Below are 20,263 nucleotides of genomic sequence, written 5' to 3'. Positions count from 1 at the left end.
CCGGAGCGCGGGGCCGGGGCGGCTGCCTGCGGCGTCCGCTGCGGCGGCGGGGCCGGGGGTCGGCAGGGCCGGGCCGAAGCGCGCAGAGCCGCGCAGGGCGCCCGTCGCCATGGCAGCGCCTGCTCCGGCGAGAGGTAAGATGGGTCCCACCGGCCCCGCCGCCGCCACCCGCGGCCCCCGCCGCCCGCCCCCGCCCCGCTCCACCGCCGGCTACGGCTGAGCCCGGGGCGCCCCGCGGGCTCCGCGGCCCCCGCCCAGCCCAGCCCCGGCTCGCCGCGCCGCTCTGCTGCCGCCCCGGCTTGGTTCCGGGCGGCCCGGCCCGGACCCCCGCGGCCCCTCCGGCCGCCGCGGGAGCCGCGGCAGCCGCGGCCGTGGCTGGGAAGGGGGGCAAAGGGAAAGGGCGGCGGGGGCAGCACCCCAGCTCGGCCCCGGACCGTCCGGCCGCATCCCCATCACCGTGGGCACCCCGGTTTTCTGCGCTCTTCCTTGCCGGTATTCTGGGTCATCCTCCCCCATGCCCCCCCTCTCCCCCTCTGCCCGCTTCTCCCCCCGCCTTGCCTTCCTCCGAGGCACCAGCCCCAGGAGTCTCTTCTCCTCCCCGTCGTGGGATGGGTGGTGGGATGGGTGGTGGGATGAGACAGGGGGCCCAGGCCAGGGATTAGGGCCAGACGTGGATGAGTGACCCTGACCTGGCCATCCTGCATCAGCGCCGGGGCTCTCCCATCTCCGAGAGCAGGAGGACAGCAGCTCGAAGCAGAATTGGGCCCCAAAGCCAGCAGAGGCAGGAGGGTTCCTGCCTCATCGAGGGAACAGCGTGGGCTACCAGAACAAGCTGGGTGGGAAGGGCGGCAGAAGGAGATGCAGCAAGGAAATTCATTCCCTTGGGATTATCAGGGCTGGCTAGCCGCGTAACTGTCTCCAGAGGCCACAGGCCTAACTGCAAGAGTGATGGCACTGGGGGAAAAAAGATGAGCTAGGGCAGAACAGGGCCATTGTCAATCCAGTCATTACAAACTGCTCCAAGCTGGGAGGAAAGGAGAAAAAGCCTCAGGTGGTCACAGAGAGGGTAAGAAGATGCAGAGAAGCAGTAGGAAGGATGGGAGCAGAACCACTAGCCCAGACTTGGGGGCACTGATCCATCCACACAGAAAGTTTATGATTATATCTGCTCTGGTCAAGGCACAGAGTGAGCCTATTACCATCCTGGAATATGTTGATGGGGTGTACCCTGCAGACAAAGAGAGTAGAGTGGGTCTGAGCTGGTAGGACCAGGGGTCACTGGCAATGATGAGTAGTCTCAGCAGTGGGTTAGCAGTCTTGTTCACTGGTTTTATAACAGTGGGTTGTCTGGAGACCAGAGCAGCTTCAGTAGGAACATGCTTGGTGGATGAGGCACATGGCCTAAAGGTTTGTGATTCCAGACTGCAGGATGGCAGGGTATTGCTGGAGTGGTGGCATGCACCCAGGGATGGAACTGGACAGAAATGGCAGGTGACAGTGCAGAGCACTGGCAGAGAAAAGCTGAGGTCCAAAGACTGGTAGAACTGTGGGAGCTGGATGGCAGGAGTGAGGGGTGTCATGGTAAGTGCAGGACCTGAATGTCAGGGAACAATGGAAATCAGGCTTTCTGTTGAAGAAATGGCACTGGTCATGCATTGGGTGAGGAACTTCAGACAGACTGGACAGGCAGGGAGCCCAGGCAGCTCAACTCTTTCAGCTGCACTGGAAAGAGTTGCTAGGGGCCAGAGTCTGGCCTGAGGTATGCAGGGATTGGTGCAAATCTCGTTCTTCTTTTCCCTGAAAGATGCGGGGAGTGCTCTGCACAGCCTAAATCATGACAAGGTGTTTGTGTGGGCAAGAAGAGAGGGAGATCTAGGGAGATAGAGTGATCTTAAATTACTTTTTCTCTTTTCTGTTTTCTACAGTGAACCTCATGCCCTGAATCTCCAAGGGAACCTTTGAAAAGGATCTTCCCCTCCCTGCCATCTCCTTATTGTTTGCCAGCTCTGCCCTGCACTGTGCAGGGAAACTTGAAAAAGCAGGCTGAGCCTTGAAGGACAGCAAAAAGGACAATGTAGTGAGGGATGCTGTGAGATCTTCTATAGGGAACCCTCTAACTCTTGGTCCTTGCCCTCCACTCCCTGCTGATAGCAGTCTGACAGCCTAGTCAGGAACCTTATCAGGCCACAAGCGTGGCATTAGGTGGGAGGAAGTCTACACATGGTGTATGCGACACCCTCACTATTTCCACTGGACCTTTGTCCTGCCTCCCATCTTCTCTGGAACTCTTGGCTAGCTCCTCATTCACTGGGGTGCTGGGCAGCAGGCACCTGCTACTGCCAAACTGTTTGGAGTCCCCAGCAGTCTCTGTGTGCGTGCAGCCTTCAGCAGTCTCAGGAGAAGGTGGCCTTGAGACAGAAGGCACCTGGTGGGCACGTGAAGTAAGGAGAACTTTTTCTTTGGAGGAAGAGTGGAAGGAGGACGATGAAATAGATGGGGAGGAAAAAAGAAAGTAAGGCCAAGCAATTGAGGGAAAAAGCACTGGCAAGCGTTGATGAGAAAGAGAGAGAAAGAAGGTGGAAGAAAGAAAGAGAACAAGGGAAAAAACAGGTGAAAAAATTAGAGCAAGGGAAAGCAATATAAGCAAACAGAGGGCAAAGGAAGGACTGAAAGTGAGACGGAGTTGATGGCTGTTCCACATAGCACCTGGTGGCAGTGCCTTGAGGAACCCCTCCAGTGCATACACCTAACATTGCAGCAGCAGCAGTAGATGAGGAGGGACGTGGCTCCCCCACTGTGGAGTCTCACTTGCCCTCTTACAAAACCCCAGCGGCAGGGACAGGGTCCAGCCTAGCAGGGGTGGCAGCATGGGGGACTCTGAATCAGAGTCCACCTTGCACAACAACTCACTCTGGTGGCTGGCATGTGGGATGTTAGCCCTCTTGGCCAATTCTTGGATTATCCTCAGCATCACAGCCAAACAACAGAAACACAAGCCGCTGGAGCTGCTGCTATGCTTCCTAGCTGGGACCCATATCCTCATGGCAGCAGTACCCCTCACCACTTACGCTGTGGTGCAGCTGCGGCGTGAGTCCTCTGACTATGACTGGAACGAAAGCATCTGCAAGGTCTTTGTCTCTACATACTACACCTTGGCTCTGGCCACCTGCTTCACCGTGGCCTCCCTTTCCTACCACCGGATGTGGATGGTGAGGTGGCCGGTCAACTACCGGCTGAGCAATGCCAAGAAGCAGGCCCTGCATGCCGTCATGGGCATCTGGATGGTGTCGTTCATCCTCTCCACCCTGCCCTCCATTGGTTGGCACAACAATGGCGAGCGCTACTATGCCCGTGGCTGCCAGTTCATTGTCAGCAAGATAGGGCTGGGCTTCGGTGTCTGCTTCAGCCTTCTCCTGCTTGGAGGAATCGTCATGGGCTTGGTCTGTGTGGGTATCACTTTCTACCAGACTCTATGGGCACACAGGAGACGCCGGCGGTGCCACCATCAGAGAGCAGAAGAAACGTCATCCTGCTCTTCATCAGCACACACCACTTTCAATGTGCCAGCCATTGTAGTGGAGGATGTACGGGGCAAAAGGAGGTCCTCACTGGATGGCTCTGAGTCAGCCAAGACCTCCTTGCAGATGACCAACCTCATCAGCGCTATTGTCTTCCTGTATGACACACTCACTGGGGTGCCTATCCTGGTAAGCAGCAAGATCCCCCTTTCCCTTCAAAGTCTGTAGCTAAACTAGATTTCCATTTCTCTCAAGTTTTAGAGGCGAAACTTGTCTTTTTACCACCAGCCACAGAGTTGCTGCATTTGAATATGTGTTATTCTGAGTACTGCTTTTAAAAAGATTGCAGTAATTCTTTTCTCCTTCCCCAGTAGCATCTTCTTAAGTCTCAGCCTAAGGAACACACAGCACACAGCTAAAATCACTATGAAAGTTTTAGGTGGCTATGAGAAGAAGAAATTATTCTGCAAACTTAGAGGGAGCTCTACCTCTGTAAAAACAATTAGATTTCTGTTTCTCCAGTTTTCTTCTGGAGAACTGATGCAGCAGCTTTAAAAGCCATTGCAGAGAGTTTGTACTTCTGCTTGCATGGTTGTAGTCAGCACTCAGGTTTTGGCTGGCTGGTTGATTGTCTGCAAAACTGGAGAGCTGAGGAAGTTCTCAGAGGGAACCATTAAGAGAAGAGAGGCTTAGTCACAGGTTTTTTTGTGGCTTTTTTTTTCCCCAGTGGCTGTGTTCTATTTAGCTCCAGCTCACAATGAGCATGGGGAAGAAGGAATGCTAACACCAGTTCCCATGTTAGAGTTAGACAGCTTGGAATATGGTACTGCAAACCCAGGACAACACCCCAGGAACAGTTTTTCAAAGGGGCACGGGGTGATTACTTGACAAATCCTTTACAGATGGAGTATGTTCTTCTACAGAATTGACTCCCGTTATCCTTCTCCCTTGAACCCTATTTTTGTCTTCATCCTTAGAGTTTCTCTCTCTTACCTTGAAGGTCGTGAGCTTTTTTAGCCTGCGCTATGATACGGCCCCTACCTGGATGGTCCTGGCTGTGCTCTGGTGCTCCATGGTGCAGACTCTGCTGCTCCCCTCCTTCATCTGGTCCTGTGAGCGCTACCGAGCAGATCTCCGCACTGTGTGGGAGCAGTGTGTGGCTATCATGTCTGAGGAAGATGGAGATGATGGTAAACCCCTTGCTACCCCACAGACACATTCCTTCACTAAACCCCTCCCCAAAAGGCTACAGGAGAGAGAAGGGTCTGCCTCAGGAAAAGGACCTGATGCCCCTACGGGTGGTGGTGTGGGTGGCCAAGTGGTATTTATGTTATAATTTGGAGTCAGCAACCATGGGAACATTTTTTCTGGAGAAAGCTCTGCCATTCACTTGCTGCCTTAGAACTCACTATCACCCAGGAAAAATTAGTGCAACATCCTTTACAGTAGATGCCAGAGTAGAGACAATGTGCACAGCTGCCAAACCACAGTGAAAGTGGAGCACCCGGCCTCAGCCCGACATGCTGATGCAAAGGTCCAGGTTCTGGCAGTGGGCGATTCAAAACAAGACAGAAGAAACAGGGCAGTCTCTGAGTCCTTTAGTGCTGCTGCAAGCAGGAAGACAAGAACCGTGTTCAGAGATGAGCCCTGAAGGCTGCAAGTAGGGCAGCAGAAGTCAGACAAGTGTTAGGATGGCATCCAAGTGCCCTGCCAGCACTTCTCTTCTGAGAAGTGTTGACTGCTGTTCTTCTCTTTGCCAACAGATGGTGCCTGTGATGACTACGGTGATGGCAGGATCTGCAAAGTGAGATTTGATTCAAATGGTGCTGCAGCTGTAAAGCGGGACTCCCAGAACATCAAGCTGCTACCCATGCACCACATGTTGTTGCCCCAGGAAAAAGTGCACTACCTGCAGGTGAGCCAAGAGCTAGCAGGGGCAGCCTCATAACACACTTCCTTCTCTTTCAAATCTCCCGTCCCGTCTTTGCGTCCTGTTGTCTTTCTTCCCTGAGAAAGCCTCAGCTACTCCCCTCTTGTTCTATCTCTTCAAGACTTCCATCACCTGCTTCCTTCTCTTTTTCCAGGTCCCTATCTCCCGGAGAATGTCACATGATGAGACTAACATCTTCTCTGCCCACCGCTCTGCTCCGTCCTTCCTACACAAGTGGTCTTCATCTGATGACATCCGCATTTGTGGCCCCCACAAGCCTGGAGGCCCCGGCTTCTTGCCTCCTCAACTGCATGACTACCGCCGGCGGCCCTCAGAAGATGAGCTGACGACCCTACGGCAGTTTTTGGAGGCGGGGCTGATACCCGGGGGCTCCAGCCCCTGCTTCTTCCGAGATGAGATCACCACGTTCATTGATGAGACTCCACAACCCACCCCAGCCTGCAGCCCACGGCATTCCCGTCTTCTGCTCGCATCGCGCCGCGACCGTCGCCTCTCCCTCGGCAGCAGAGAGGAGGAGAACACCGACCGGCCTCGGCGCTGCTCCTTGTCTGGCAACGAAGCCTGGCAGCTGCAGGGCGGAGAGAGGGTGCCACCTGAAAGGACCCTTGAGGCCTGTGAGGCACAAGCCTTCCAGGATCCCAAACTATGAGAGACAGCATCAAAAACATTCAGTGCCATCATGATTTTTAAATAATACTTCAAGTGTTCCCTTTGTCCTGGGACCCGATCGCTAATTTGCATTCTCATCTTTCTCAATAGCAGGCCAGAAACACAGCTCCCCAGGCTGGTGGGGGAAAAAGAAATGCGACAGACTTGCAGAAGGGACCTCGATGGACAGATGGACAGCCTGTGCCTGCTCTCAGGTTACAAAAACACCCACCACTGCCGCTGCCACCGCCACCTTGGCACCCTCGCCAGTCCTGTCCCTTTGTGAACTCCACCCTCGCATCCACTCTGCCCTAAGAGACAAGGCAGATGCAGAATGGTATTAAAATTCTATATTTGGAGTGTCAATCGTGTCTGTTTCTAAAATAATATATTAGTAATAATTCTGTTTCCATAGAAACAAAATGACTGGCCTAATGTTTAATGAAGCTTCACAGGCTTCTGGAAGGGAAATGTGGAATGTGCAAGGCTCCTTTCCTCCCTCTCCTTCCCTTTCTTGTCAATGCATGTGGAAGGCAGCAGACGCTTAGCAGCCCAGGAAAGGGAACAAAGCCTGTAGAGAAGTTGTCAGGTGAGACTGGGTGAGAAGTTTTCCTTTCCATTTCAGGGGAGACTTACACTGCCTACAGCTAAGCAGGAGAGGCTTCTGTGCTTTCTAATATCACTCAGCAAAAGGTATTGCTTTGAGGCAACCGCAGGCCTGAAAACAATTAAGTTCTCTCCAGTAAGACCCTAGAATCCTAGATTAGTTTGGGTTGGAAGAGATCTTAGAGATCATCTTGTTCCAAACCCCCTGCCATGGGCAGGGACACCTTCCACTGGACCAGGTTGCTCCAAGCCTCATTCAACCTGGCCTTGAACATTTCCAGGGATGGGGCATCCACAGCTTCTGTGGGCAGCCTGTTTCTGTGTCACCCTGATCCACAACATCGCAATTCACCGGTGCAAACTGGTGATTCCAGTGTGACCTTTGCACGAAACACAATGGCCCAAACTTCTCAGGCAGAAAACAACCAGCTCAGGAAAGCTGACACAGCCTTCTGGGGACAAGGCCCCCTGACTGCCCATGCCGCCCAAACTGGAAGCAGTGAGGTCTGCAATCAGGCGTCTGCCCTGTGCAAAACTTGGAAGGTGTAGTGCAGGGGTAGTGTGTGGGAGATGGGGCTCCTCCTGTTCGTGGTGAGATGTAATTTCAGCCATGGGCAAGGGTTGGGCTTCATTGGAGAGGCTGTGGGAGACAGGTATCCCTCTATAGCATTTCTCCGTGTGATGAGACGTGGTCAGAGTGTGTTTTGTTCCCGGCATGGAGTCTGATGGAGTAGCCATAGCCTCTTACCAGATGGCTCATTCGAGAGGTCGGGTGACCCACACCAAAGGGAGACTTAGTGCTGGTGGATGCTCGGCGGGCACTGGTACAAAGGACCATGTCCTACAGTGAGGTGCTGCTGGACGGCACCAGCCCGGGCCAGGCACCCACGAAGTGGCGGCAAATCTCACGAGAGAGTGGGAGACGGGGCCGACCCGGGCCTTGCCCCTTCACGCATCCCTCTCCCTTCACCGGGACGCCGAGCCGAGCCGCCCACCCGCCCACTGCGGCCCCGGCCACGGCACCGCCCGCCGTCGCGCCCGGCCCAGCCCCCTGGGTGGACCTATCCCGGGGTCCGCCAAGACTCCCGCCCTAGACCCCCTTTCCTCCTTCACGGCCATGGCCTCCTTCCTCCTCTCTTTCTGCCTGCTCCTCCCTGCCACCGCCGCCACGTCGGCGGGCCGCCTGGTCCCTTACGACCTGCTCTATGCGGACGGAGCGCGGGCGTATTTCGCCCGGGACTGGGGGCGGGCGGCCGAGCTGCTGCAGCGCGCCCTTCAGAGCTACGCGGGGCTGCGGGCTGCCCGCCTCGACTGCCGCGCCCGCTGCCTCCGGGAGGCGGCCTTCCTCGGCGTGCCGGCGGGGGCCGGGCCCTGGGAAGCCGCCCTCTTCGGCCGGGTGCTTCAGCGAGCCGACTGCCTGCAGCACTGCTTGGGGCAGCGCCTGGGCACCGCACCCTCCGCCCACCGCGCCAGCCGCGCCATTCGCCGGGACTTCGAGCGGAGGGAGCCCTACAACTACCTCCAGGTGGCTTTCTTCCAGGTGGGCACCCGCCCCGGCGAGGGGTCGTCCGGGTTGGGCTCTCCCCGCAGTCAGGGAAGTCGCCAGTCCCGGGCAAGCCCCCTGGGTTTCGGTCAGCAGAGGCTCTGCTGGAGGGCAAAGCTGAGGAGGTGGTGGGCAAGGGCTCGCCAGCCCGGGGCTCCGGCACAGGCACCTGGTGGGTGAATCCGGGGAGCGGCCGGTGCGAGGGGTGGGTGGGTGGGATGAGAAGGGGCCCGCAGGAGCGTGACAGGAACTTGCTGCTTTTTCTCCACAGCTGAAGAAGCTGGATCAGGCCGTGTCTGCTGCTCACACCTTCTTTGTCGCTAATCCCCAGCACCTCCAAATGCGGGAGGACATCGAGAAGTACCGGCGTATGTCAGGGGTGAAGTCAGACAACTTCCAGGACCTGGAGGCCATACCACACTGGGTGAGGGTTCAGTGCAGAGCTGGGGGTCAGCAGCTCTTATCTCATCCTAGGGACCAGTCTGGGGTCCTAATCTGTTCCCACACAAGGTCTTGGCTTGTGATTGTGTTCCCATACAGAGAATCACAGAATGGTTTGGGTTGGAAGGGACCTTTAAAGAACTTCTGGTCCAGCCCCTTGCCATGGACAGGGACACCTTCCATTGGACCAGGTTGCCAAAACCCTGTACACTCTGGTCTCAAATGCTTCCAGTGATGGAGCATCCATGCCTTCACTGGGTGATGCGCTCCACTGTCTCACCACCCTCAGCATAACAAATGTCTTCCTTACCTCCAGTCTAAATCTGCCCTTCTTATGTTTAAAACAATTGGCCCTTGTCCCACCACTACAGACTCAGGGTAAAACTCTCATTCAGTCTTTGTTATTATTCCCTTTTTATATCTGAAAGACTGCAACAAGGTCTCCCTGAAGCCTTCTCTTCAGGGTGAAAACAAACTGTTGCGAGTATGACACCCTTTCTGGTGACAGTGTTGGCAGGCTGCAGTGCACTTGGAGAAGTACATTTGGCTCAAGTCCAGAAGATTTTGCTGTCACTGCATGGTGGGCTGTGCATGGCCAGGCAAGCCCCTAGATGTCAGCACAGCTCTGTGAGTGACTCGAAGTCTCAGGGCATCTTTTGTGTCATCCACACTGATGAGGGACCTGGATCTGTCCTTTGCAGGAAGCATATGAGGCTGGGGTGCAGCACTACAATGCAGATGAGTACCTGCAAGCTGTGGCCAAGCTGGAGGAGTCCCTCTCAGAGGCGCTGTCAGCACTGGAGGAGTGTCGTGCTCTGTGTGAAGGGCCTTGGGAGGATGAGGACGAGGAGGAGGAGATGCAGCCTGGCCTGTATGAAGCCATTGCAGGTAGCCTTAGAAGCACAGAGGGTTGGGTAGGAAGGTCATGCTTCCCGTACTGGAGATGCCCCATTTCCCAACACTCCTGTCTGGGAGACGTGTGAGCTACTGCCTTTCTTCCTCCTCTTTCTTGCAGCCCATTACGTTCAAGTTTTGAAGTGCAGACAGCAGTGTGTCCTTGAAATTGCCACAAAGCCAGGGCGAATTTCTGCCACAGAAGATTTCATACCCTCTCATCTTGATTTACTGCAGTTTGCCTATGATCAAGGTGAGCAGAGCCACAACCCAGCGGGTTATGCTGTGGCACCCCTAAATTTGTCCTTTACCTCTGTACCTGGAGGGCAGCATGTCATGGGGAGAAGTGACTTTGATCTGAGCCCTACCTCTCCCACATTCTGCCCCCTGACTTCTCCCAGAACTTCTCTTGCTCAACCCTGTGGCCACCTTGGGAGAAGTCCCATGGAGGGACCTTTCAGTCTGCTTGTGCACTTTCTGCATTGTTTGGCTGGTTCCAGTTCTTTCCTCATTTCAAGTCCTTGCTCCAACTATCTGCTATGTATTTTATACCCTCCCTTTCAGTATGTAGCTCTAAACCAGACCCCCACTTCCTGTCCAGAGCATCACTCAGTAGTGGTGCTCCTTCTGAGTCAGCCTTGCCTTCTTTCAATAAACTGATGCCCTGCCATGACACTGGTCATCCTGTAACCCTGTCACTTTCACATATCCCTTGGCCCTTCTCCCTGAGACTTCTGGTCCTTATGACACTGGCCCAACTGTCTCTCATCTCCTCTGTCAGACCACTGGTAAAACTTGTTTCTCAAAGTAGCCTCCAGACCCCTCATCTTGTCTTTTGGGTGAGGGAGGTGGGACCGTCTGTCTTCCAAATACTACTTAAATTTTCCCTGTCTCCTCTGAATGAGTTCCCAACAAGTATTGAAAGTGGGCCCATTCTTCACTGCGCTTATTCCAAATATTCTCGCCCATCATTGGGTAGAGGCCAAGCAAAGCAGGGACTGATGTATATATTTGGTGTAAGTACTGTAAGTATACTACTGCCACATTGCCATCGGTGCATTGGGTGCTGATGGCCTATAAACATTTATTGCCAATGTCAAGTCTTTCAGGTCTTTCTTTTCCTTGTTTTGTTCTGTCCCCACCCAAGTTGGGAACCAGACCTTGGCTGCTGAATGTGTTGCTTCCTACTTGCTCTTCTATCCCACGGATGAGCTTATGTTGGAGAAAATGAAAAAGTATCACACAGAACTGGGAGAGGACACAGCTGTCACAGCCAGAGAGGTAGTTACAACCCCAGGTCTGTACTTTTTGGTCCTCCTCTGGCCCATAGGACAGGATCACGGTTCCGGAGGCAGAAAGGAAAAGTTTGTTTCACTGCAAATGTGTGCCAAGCCCAGAAATGAAGAAACTGGAGCCTGAGTTTACATATAGTGTGTACTAGACACGGTCCCTTCAGGACAGAACCAGGCTTGCCCAGGGAACAGTAGTGCTGGGTCAGGTTTCTGCCCTGGGCAGGGATGGGTTGTCTTTTATGGGATGGTTGTTTGACAGCCTCTTTGCTTCCTTAGAGTATTCAACATTATGTGCAGAGATCTTTGATGGAGAAGAAGTTAATTTATTATGCAGTGGAGCATCTAGGAGGAACTTTTAACGACCCTGTAAGTAAAGATAAAATTTTAATCTTCCTACCCTGAATTCACCAAGGCGGCTTCCAGTTAGTTCAGTAGCACATGATCCAGAAGGGCTCAGATGGTCATGAGAAAGACCTCCAGGTCCTTATGAAGTGAATCTTTAAGGCCTTTCCACTGTTTCAGGGTTAAAGTTAGTGGGAAATTGCTTATGTAACTATATGCCTTAGCCCAATCTGGCTGTTGTCAGAAGCAGGTAAGAACCACTGGTCTGATATTCACTGGAGAAGGGGGACAAGGAACTGTCTGTTTGGCATGTTTCATTCTGGGAGACATTTGTTGTGTATTGCACTGTCTGTGTTTTTTCTTACAGGATCTCTGGACTCCAGATGAGCTGATTCCTGAAAACCTAAAGGAGAAACACAGGTAAGGTAGGCCAAGTTGACTAGGACTGAAATACAAGTTGGAAGTAGGGGTTGAGGTTAGACTGGCAGGGTGGTACAAGAAGCAGTAATACATACTGAGGATTGGGCAAAACAGGAACAGGATGGGTGTGAAATGCTACCATAGGGGAGGGTTAAACATACCTGTGATACTGACAGCTCTGTTCTCTGTTTTTCACCTTGGTATCGAGAGAGGATCAGGAGAAGCAAACCCAGGAAACTCTGGATGTGGAAGAGAGAGAGAAGAGGGGTGAGTAAAAGAGCTTAAAGAAGGACTTGGATGCAGTCAGTCAGGCTTAATCAGGCTAGGTGCTGTACTTTCGTCCATCCTAAGACACCTGGATGCTTGCATAGATGCAGACTGACTTGAATGGCTCAGCATGTCTTCTCAGTATTTCTTTTCTTCCTCTTTTGTTGCATGTGTAATCCTGCAAAATCTCACTGTGTACATCTCTGGGGTGGAAATTCAGGGAGCACTGCAGCTGAGAGCAATGCTGCCTGAATATGAGACAAGACTGTGGACACGCAGATTCCTGGTCAGTGGGGCAGGAGTGTCTACACCAAACCTGGTTCAGCTCAAGCAGCCCAACTTCGACAACATTTTTCTGTAGGGGACAAGAAGAGAGGGTGGGATATGGATACTAGCAACAGACTATTAGGTGTGGGCAAGTCTTTCCCTGAAAAACGTAAGTCCAAATGATTTGTGGCTGAGTGCTGTAGACTACAGTGTAGAGTCCTGTGTTCTTTGGTGCCTGTCTGTTCTCGTGCACGGACGAACAGCCTCTTGCCCTGTCCTGGAGTTTTTGCCTTAAAAGACCCCAAGTGGTTCTCTCCTGTGACATATGGGAGAGCAGATCATTCTGACTGCCTGAGTGCTTTGGCATTCCTGACCATCCAGAAGTCATATGGGGGGAAAAAACAGCTGAAGATCAAAAGATCAAATCACCAACTAATACCCATTGTGTCTTTTGGGGGCTGAAGAAAGTAAAAAGATCCACTGAAGATAATTCTGGGATAAGATGTGATCAAAAGGAGGGTTGATGGAGGTGTTTACCTGCTTCTTTTCTCCAGAACCTCTTCTCAGCAGGCTGGACCTGTTCTGCTGCTGCGATCCACAGTGCACTCAACTTCCCCCAGCTCCCTGCTGCTCTCCCAGCAAGCCCCAAGTTTCTGCTGGCTCATGAAGCACTGGCTGTATGCCAGCTTCCCCAGCTGATGCTCTGGTTCCCCTGAAGCATGTGAGGGGTGCAAGTGGCCCAGGTCTGTGAGGAATGGGCACTTCTGAGGAACTGTCCTGTCTTCTCAGAGAATGTATAGTGTCTCTCCACTTATTTAACCTGGTCTGGGGGTTGGTATCTGAAGGCTACTCATCCAAAGCTTGGTCATACTTATCTGTACGTGCTTCTTGACAGGTCCTTTGCCTTTTGAGGGCATTGCTATCACTATGGATTCCCGTCAGATGAATGGAACCCAGAGGGTGGTGTTTGACAGAGTGCTGACAGAATCTGAGTGTAAGGACCTTCTCAGGCTGACAAAGGTGAGGCAGGGGTCTTGTAGGAGCTCCTGTATGTGTACTTCCTTCCCTCAGCAGGCAGGGTTGTAGTGTGTCCATGGAGGAGAGATGGTAGCCTAATGTGTGTCATATCTGTCCTTCAATTTCAGGAAGCAGGAGAAGCAGGAGATGGCTACCGGGCAAGACGGTCGCCTCACACCCCACATGAGAGATTTGAAGGGTTAACCGTTTTGAAGGCTGTGCAGGTAAATGGCTCTCTGAGTCTGCCTTCTTGATTGTTCAGACAGAATGTTTGCCACCTGAACATTTTTCTCTGTGAAGTGTGCTCTGGATGGAATCACAGGTATGTTACCTTCCACACAAGCACATGAGCTGTCTCCCCTGACTCTACCACAATCATGTTGAGGCATGCTTTGCAGAGACCTTGACAAGTACTTTCTCTCCTGAGAGGAAGGATTTCAGGATTGTTACTTGTCCCTGTGTAGTAGTCTTACAGACATGCTTAGCTTAGAACTGGAGAATAAATTAAGGTAGAAGGAGCCTCTGGGGAGCTCTAGTCTGACTCCCAGCTTACAGCATGGATAATTCCAAAGTTAGATGAGATCCCTTAAGGCTTTGCAGAGGGAAGTCCTAAACATCTTTGAGGGTGGAGATTCCCCAGGCCTCTCTGGGCACCTGTTTCAGTGTTGTAGCACTCTTGGGAGGATGAAATTTTTCTCTGTATCTAGCCAAAATTTCCCTTGCTGCATCTTTTTTTTGTTCTCTATTGTCTTTCCAGCATGTCTTTCTGGGGTACTGGGGGATCCAAAATGATACTGCATTCCAGATGTGGCTTCAGTGCTGACTAGGAGGAAAAAATTGCTATGCTGTACAGGTGTACTCACTTATATCTATATGAGAAATCACATTCTTTTCTTACATGTGTCACCACAGGAGTTTATACAGGCCTCACCTTCTGTACTGTGTATGTGTATCATTTCTTAGAGCGTCTTTGTATGTAAGTATTCTAACAGGTTTGTTTTTCACTTGTAGCTCGCCCAGAATGGGGACGTGGACTGGAGAGATGCCAGATTGCTTCTGCAGGCCAGTGAGAAATCACGGAAAATAATAGAATCCTATTTTACTCCTGGAAAGAAGCTCCATTTCTCATTCACACACCTTGTGTGCCGCACAGCTGTAGATGGTAAAGAATCTTCCACCCTGTTAGTTTCTGTCACCTGGAGAGTTTCCTCAGTCCCAGACATGTGCTTCCAGGATATGCTATCTTTTACTCCCACTGTGCCCCTTTCTCTCTGCCTTATTCTTTCTTGAAACTGAAAATGCCCAGATTTGTTTTTGCAACTCCCCATTTCAGAGGAACAAGAAGGTCGCTTGGATCTTAGTCATCCTGTCCATGCTGATAATTGTCTCTTGGATCCTGAGGGGCAGGAGTGCTGGAGAGAACCACCTGCCTATGTGTACAGGGACTACAGGTAAGAAAAGAAGGGGACCTGCATTAGATTACTTGGAGATCAGGACATATCTCTCGGTCCCATCAGAGGATGAGCTCAGCTTAGAGAAACCAAGTGATGGATTGTTGGCTCAAAGCCAGCCAGGACTAGCATCAGGTGAAAGGCTGCATCAGTGGCTTCAGAATGAGGTGTGAAATGCCTTCCCTAGGCTGGGAAGAAAATCTGCCCTTTTTCCCTCCTCCATTCTCACAGGCAGATTTAACAGAGAGCAGAACAAGGCTGGGAGACTGTATGGACTAGAACCATGATACCAGATCAGACAGAATCACAGAACTGTCACAGTTGGAGAAGGCCTCTAAGATCACTGCGTCCAACTGTCAACCCAGCGAACAATAACAAAAAAATCACCATCCCTCTAGAGCATGTCCTGAAGTGCCTGATCTACACAGTTTTTTAATACCTCCAGGGATGCTGGGCAGACTGTTATGGTGCTGGTCTGCTCTTTCAGTAAAGAAATTCTTACCAATATCTAGTCTAAACCTCCCAAAGTGCAGCTTCAGGTCATTTCCTGTTGTCCTATCACTATTTGCTTGAGAGAAAAGGCCAACACCCACCTCTCTACAGCCTCCTTTCAGTTAGTTGTAGAAAGCAATAAGGCCTCCCCTCAGCCTTCTCTTCTCCAAATTAAACAATCTCAGTTCCCTCAGGCTCTCCTTATAGGACTTGTTCTCCAGACCCTTCAACAACTTGGTTGCCCTTCTCTGAACTCGCTCTGTCAGCTCAGTGTATTGAGTGGCCCAGAACTGAGCACAGTACTCGAGGTGTGGCCTCACCAGTGCTGAGAACAGGGGGACAGTCACTTTCCTTCTCCTGCTGGCCACACTATTCCTGATACAAGCCAGGATGCTGTTGGGCTTCTTGGCCACCTTGGCCCATTGCTGGCTATTACTCATCTGAGTGTTGACCAGCACCCCCAGGTTCTTCTCCACCAGGCAGCTTTCCAGCCTCTCCTTCCCAAGCTAGATCAGTTCCCCCTGAGTAGTGACTTGTGGGCTTTCTCATGGGGCAGGGCCTAGTGCAGCATTCCCTGGGGTTGTTATGACTGAAATGCAGGACCAGGCACTTGGCCATGTTAAACCTCATATAAGTTGCCTCGATTCATCAATTCAGCCTGTCCAGATCCTTCTGCAAATCCTTCCTACCCTCAAGCAGATCAACTCTCCCACCCAACTTGGATAACAGGGGAGGTCCCAGATGACTGGAGGCTTGCCAGTGTGACACCCGTCTTCAAGAAGGGCTGGAAGGAGGATCTGGGGAACTAGATAAATCATTGTCTTTGCATCTATCACAATACTACAGTTCACTGCCAGACCTTGTGACAATCTGTTTCTTCTAATCTTGTTCCATCTTTCACAGTCTTCCATGCATTACAGGAGAGGTAGAACCAGGCTCCTTGAATTTATTTTGTTTGAGCAGTCATTGTTCTTTGGTGATTATTTTTTCCATTTGTCTCTCTCTAGATTCTCTGCCAATACTTTGTTTTGGGTTTTTCCATTCCATGTGAGAGGTTTTTTCCAGTCTGTGGCAGGCTTTGTTACTGCTCTATGAAATAATGTGAAATATATTTTAAAGACAGTTACAGTCGTTGCACACTGCAGCCAAATTAGGTCACTTTGCTACAGCTGATTCCCTCTATTTACCATCCCATCCCTGGACATCTAGAATTTGTACTTGCCTTTTCTTTGAGTGGTAGCTGTACCCAGAGCAGAAGACTTTTTTGAGCAGCCTATGGTAAAGATGTAGGACTTACAGTAGGGAATTCCAGTATTGTTGAGTCCATTCCCCTTCTGACATAGATTTTAACTTGGTTTAGTCAGATTATAGAGTTACCAGGCTCTGTTGTAGAACAGGATAGATCTCTGTCCTGCCTGTGGGGAAGCTGTGCCGTCACTTCATTCCTTCCTGGGCAAGGTTTTTTTATGACGCTTGCTTGAATGTATATTAAAATATCTTCCTGGGATCCATGCCCCTGAGCTATTTCTATGAGTATTCCTGTCCTCATGCAGAGTGAAATGTGATTGACCAACCAGCTCATAAGGGCTGAGCTCTTCCAGCATCCTTTTGAAAGAGGTCCCTGTGCTCCAGATTTCCTGGATCTCTTCCATGTATTTGTGCTATGGTCATTAGTGAAACTGTTGAACAGGATTGGGCCTGGGGGTCACTCCCAGTGATCCTCCTCCAGGCAAACAGTTTTCCTTTCAGTGCCAGTGGTGGACTAGATAGTGTGAGCTATTAATGCATTCTTCATCACCTTCTCTGTGTTAACTAGTAATTTCTCTAGTGGCACTGTTCTCAGTTCTTTGTTACCAGAGTCCACACTGCTGAGTGAGACACACATGTTGTCTTTCCCAGGGAAATCGACTGTTTTATCAATGGCTGTGTGGCTAGCCTAATCTGCTTGTATTACCTCCATGTTACATTTTAAGACTTTTCCACTTAACCTCTTGTCATGCAGTTATCCTTCTCCTCAAAAATGGAGTCTAAAGCCTTGCAGCCTGCTGAGGTCAGGCTAACAGGCCTGCTTATCCTTCAACTGTTATCCCTACCTTCCTGTGCGTTCCTGCTTGTGAGAACTATCCTTGCTTTTCTCCACTCATGTTACCACCTGACTTCAAGTCTCATTAAAGCCCTATAGTAGAAGAGCTACAGCTTCCTAGGTTTGAGTTGGTAATCCTCTCGCTGACCTTATGGCCTTAACGTTTTGCTTTAGCAGCCAGTGTTGATTTCTGTTTCTTTCTCCCAGTCCTGTTACTAAGTCTCTCTTGTTCCTCCAACGTTTTGTATCAGCTTAATTGAATACTAAGAGGAATTCAAGAAGTTTGTGGTCCATTCATTCATTCTAGTTGACTGTGGTCTCGCGTGCATTGCACAGTGGCCTCACTACTTCTCTTTGTCATAGCAGTAGCAAAGAAATTTATTATTTTCCTTTTCTTTTCTGCATGCACCAAGCCTTTTTTTGACCATTCTTACATTACCTTGAAGTTCCTTGATATGCCTCTCTTTGCTGATCAGTCTCTTCTTCCAGGCTTTGGAACTTTAAAATACAACAACATGCCAGGTCAGAACCATCTAGCCCAGGGTGTTGTCACAACACTGCTACAGGTGTACGCTACAGAGGATTAAAAAAACCCCAAAACTACAGAACAGGAGAAATGCAGTGAGCTAACTTCAAGGTATACTCTCCTAGATTCCTCCAGCGACTTCCCTGAGCTGGGCACTGCTGAATTCAACACCCCCAGATGTATTCTCCTGTTAAAGTCTACTTGCTGGTACTATTCAGGTGCCACAGCCTCCTGTGATGAGGAGCGTGGGGAAGCACCTGGTAGGAATGAACTTCAGTGTCCATATGTCTTCTTTTTATCTGCAGTGGCATCCTCTACCTCAATGATGACTTCCAGGGTGGGGGCCTGTTCTTCACTGAAATGGACACTGTGACTGTCACTGTAAGTCTGGGACTGGCCAAAAGAAGGAGGGAGGATAGAGGGTGAGACTTAATCTGGGCAGGAGAAAACTAGTTGTTTATTGGATGCCACCACTCCAAAAACAGTCCAGTGCTGGTGCTGTGGCAGATTCAAATACGGGCAGCTAAAGGCAAATCGAGGCAAATTCCAAACAGAGATGTTAACTCCTTCCTGGCTTAGTTGTTCCAGACTCTTCCAGTCTGTGGATGCCTGTGACCTAGGTTGTACCTTTGCTTCTCCTTGTCCCTCTCCAAGGTCTACCTTGCTCATAGACTGGCAGTGGATGCCTAGCAGTTCTCTGCTGTTCCATGTTCCCAGAGGCAGTGTGACCTCTGTAGAGGCACCATGTACCCCAGAGCAGGGGGCTGCTGGCTTCATTGTCTCCTCTCTCTCCTGGCAGGCTGAGGTACACCCTAAGTGTGGGAGGCTGGTAGCCTTCAGCTCTGGCAAGGAAAACCCCCACGGCGTTTGGGCAGTGGGCCGTGGGAGACGCTGCGCCATTGCTCTCTGGTTCACGCACTCGCAGGAGCATGCAGAGCAGGTAAAGGACCTTGCTGGGTAAATGGCACCTCCGAGCTAGATCAGTTCCCTCTGAGCAGTGACCTGTGGGCTTTCTGATGGGGCAGGGCCTAGCGCAGCAGCTGGGGGTTGTCCTCTGACAAGGTACCAGGTGGAGTGGCGAGCCTGTGGTGGGTCCCACAAGAGAGAATGGGCTTGGGAGGGGGGTTGGATGGATGTGGCAGAGACAAGATGTGTCTTTTCAGCCCCTGCGAGCAGGATGAAGACCCTAGCAGGGAGGGGTTCACATCATCTCTTGTCTCCATGGATTCAGGAACGGGTGAAGGCAGAGGAGCTAATGGAGCAGAAGGCTGTGGAGCCAGACTGGACTGATGGAGAAGAACGTCAGGGGACTCATGGCAGTGGCAGATCCTCCTCAGAGCGGGCTGTTCCCAACGGTGGAGCCAGGCCCACAAGCCAGAGACAGAAGCCTGTCTCGGTTGGAACACAGCAGCCCAAGAGACTGCGGGCCAGAGATGAATTCTGAGTACATGGGGCCCCAGGGGCAGGACTGGCACACACCATGTGGCAGGTTGCAGTGGCACCGGGATCACAGGGACTTGGAGCAGTGTATTAGCATGCTAGAGCCGTAGTGATGGGGAGGGATGCAGCTTTCTTTTCTGTGACCTCCCAGCAGCTGAAAAATGGGAGCAGGGACAGAGTATTAAAATCAGTGACACACGGAACTTTCTTCACTGCCTCACCAACGTGTCTGTGTCACTCAGAAGTAAGATACAAGTTCCTTTCACCCCACACTCCTCAGTACCAGCTTCTTGCTCATCCGAGGCCAGATCCAAGAGGAGGAGGAGCCTGGAATCTTTCAGCAAGGGCTGTTTCTCATTCAGGAACTCAAAACCAGAAGCCTTTTGAATTTCCTAGATACCTGCAAACTCTAGAACTTTGCAACTGTTTTGGGAGAGGGAAGGTGAGAGACTGTGAATAAATGGAATAAAAGCAAAATGCTGGACACAGGTGTTGGTGGGAGCTTGGGCCCGTACACCAGGAGGGAGATGTGCACACTCATTGCTGATGGAAATTTAATTAACAAATGATGGAAGGAAATTGAGCCCTCAGTGAAAGAAAACAAAGTAGTTGCCCAGATCCAGCTATTTGGGATCAGAGAGAGGAAGAGAGGAAGTCAGCTGTGCCATGACTAACCCCTGGAAAGGGTGGGGAGTGCCTTTAAGAAAAAATGATGTCCACTTTTCCCTGCAGCAAGGCATCTCTTTTTTTTTTCCCCCTCTCCATGCACCAAATTGCCCCTGACAGCAGTAGAGGTATTTTGTTTATCATTTTCCTCCCTGATACAAAGGCAATCTGCTGTCACTGCCCAGGGGATTAGTGTCCCGAGATAGGATTATATTGTAGCCAAACAGGAATTGAATGGGTTTGATATGGAGTATCAAAAAGAGCAATGACCCTTTTCCTGGGAAGCATTAGGAGAGCCAGAGATCAGTCTGTGGTCATGATACACACAGGCCTTGATATGGTTCAGATAGAAGAAATCTGTAGGGCCAGGGCCAGTGGCGTAAAAAGTGGGTGGGTGAT

At 51.3% G+C, this 20,263-nt stretch overlaps 2 protein-coding genes across 3 annotated transcripts; both read left to right on the top strand.

Annotated features, from left to right (window-relative positions):
- The first annotated feature begins 19 nt into the window (after positions 1-19).
- On the top strand, positions 20-6,480 carry GPR162 (G protein-coupled receptor 162). 2 transcript variants are annotated; one of them, XM_030466044.1, is made up of 5 exons: positions 20-134; positions 1,926-3,707; positions 4,519-4,708; positions 5,282-5,433; positions 5,603-6,480. In XM_030466044.1, the coding sequence occupies exons 2-5, from the start codon at positions 2,868-2,870 to the stop codon at positions 6,116-6,118; spliced, it is 1,698 nt and encodes a 565-aa protein (XP_030321904.1). In that variant the 5' UTR covers positions 20-134; positions 1,926-2,867; the 3' UTR covers positions 6,119-6,480. The 2 variants fall into 2 exon arrangements, with proteins under 2 accessions (XP_030321904.1, XP_030321912.1); XM_030466052.1 differs by lacking the exon at positions 20-134 and adding an exon at positions 414-492.
- Positions 6,481-7,776: 1,296 nt separating this feature from the next.
- On the top strand, positions 7,777-19,631 carry P3H3 (prolyl 3-hydroxylase 3). The gene is made up of 15 exons (XM_008499168.2): positions 7,777-8,263; positions 8,538-8,690; positions 9,409-9,595; positions 9,723-9,854; positions 10,749-10,882; positions 11,170-11,259; positions 11,603-11,655; positions 11,864-11,922; positions 13,085-13,209; positions 13,335-13,430; positions 14,218-14,368; positions 14,540-14,657; positions 18,064-18,139; positions 18,558-18,698; positions 18,990-19,631. The coding sequence occupies exons 1-15, from the start codon at positions 7,841-7,843 to the stop codon at positions 19,200-19,202; spliced, it is 2,151 nt and encodes a 716-aa protein (XP_008497390.2). The 5' UTR covers positions 7,777-7,840; the 3' UTR covers positions 19,203-19,631.
- Positions 19,632-20,263: the final 632 nt, after the last annotated feature.

This window comes from Calypte anna, chromosome 1, assembly GCF_003957555.1.
Source record: "Calypte anna isolate BGI_N300 chromosome 1, bCalAnn1_v1.p, whole genome shotgun sequence".
NCBI lineage: Eukaryota > Metazoa > Chordata > Aves > Apodiformes > Trochilidae > Calypte > Calypte anna.
This window is presented reverse-complemented; position numbering and strand designations above follow the sequence as displayed.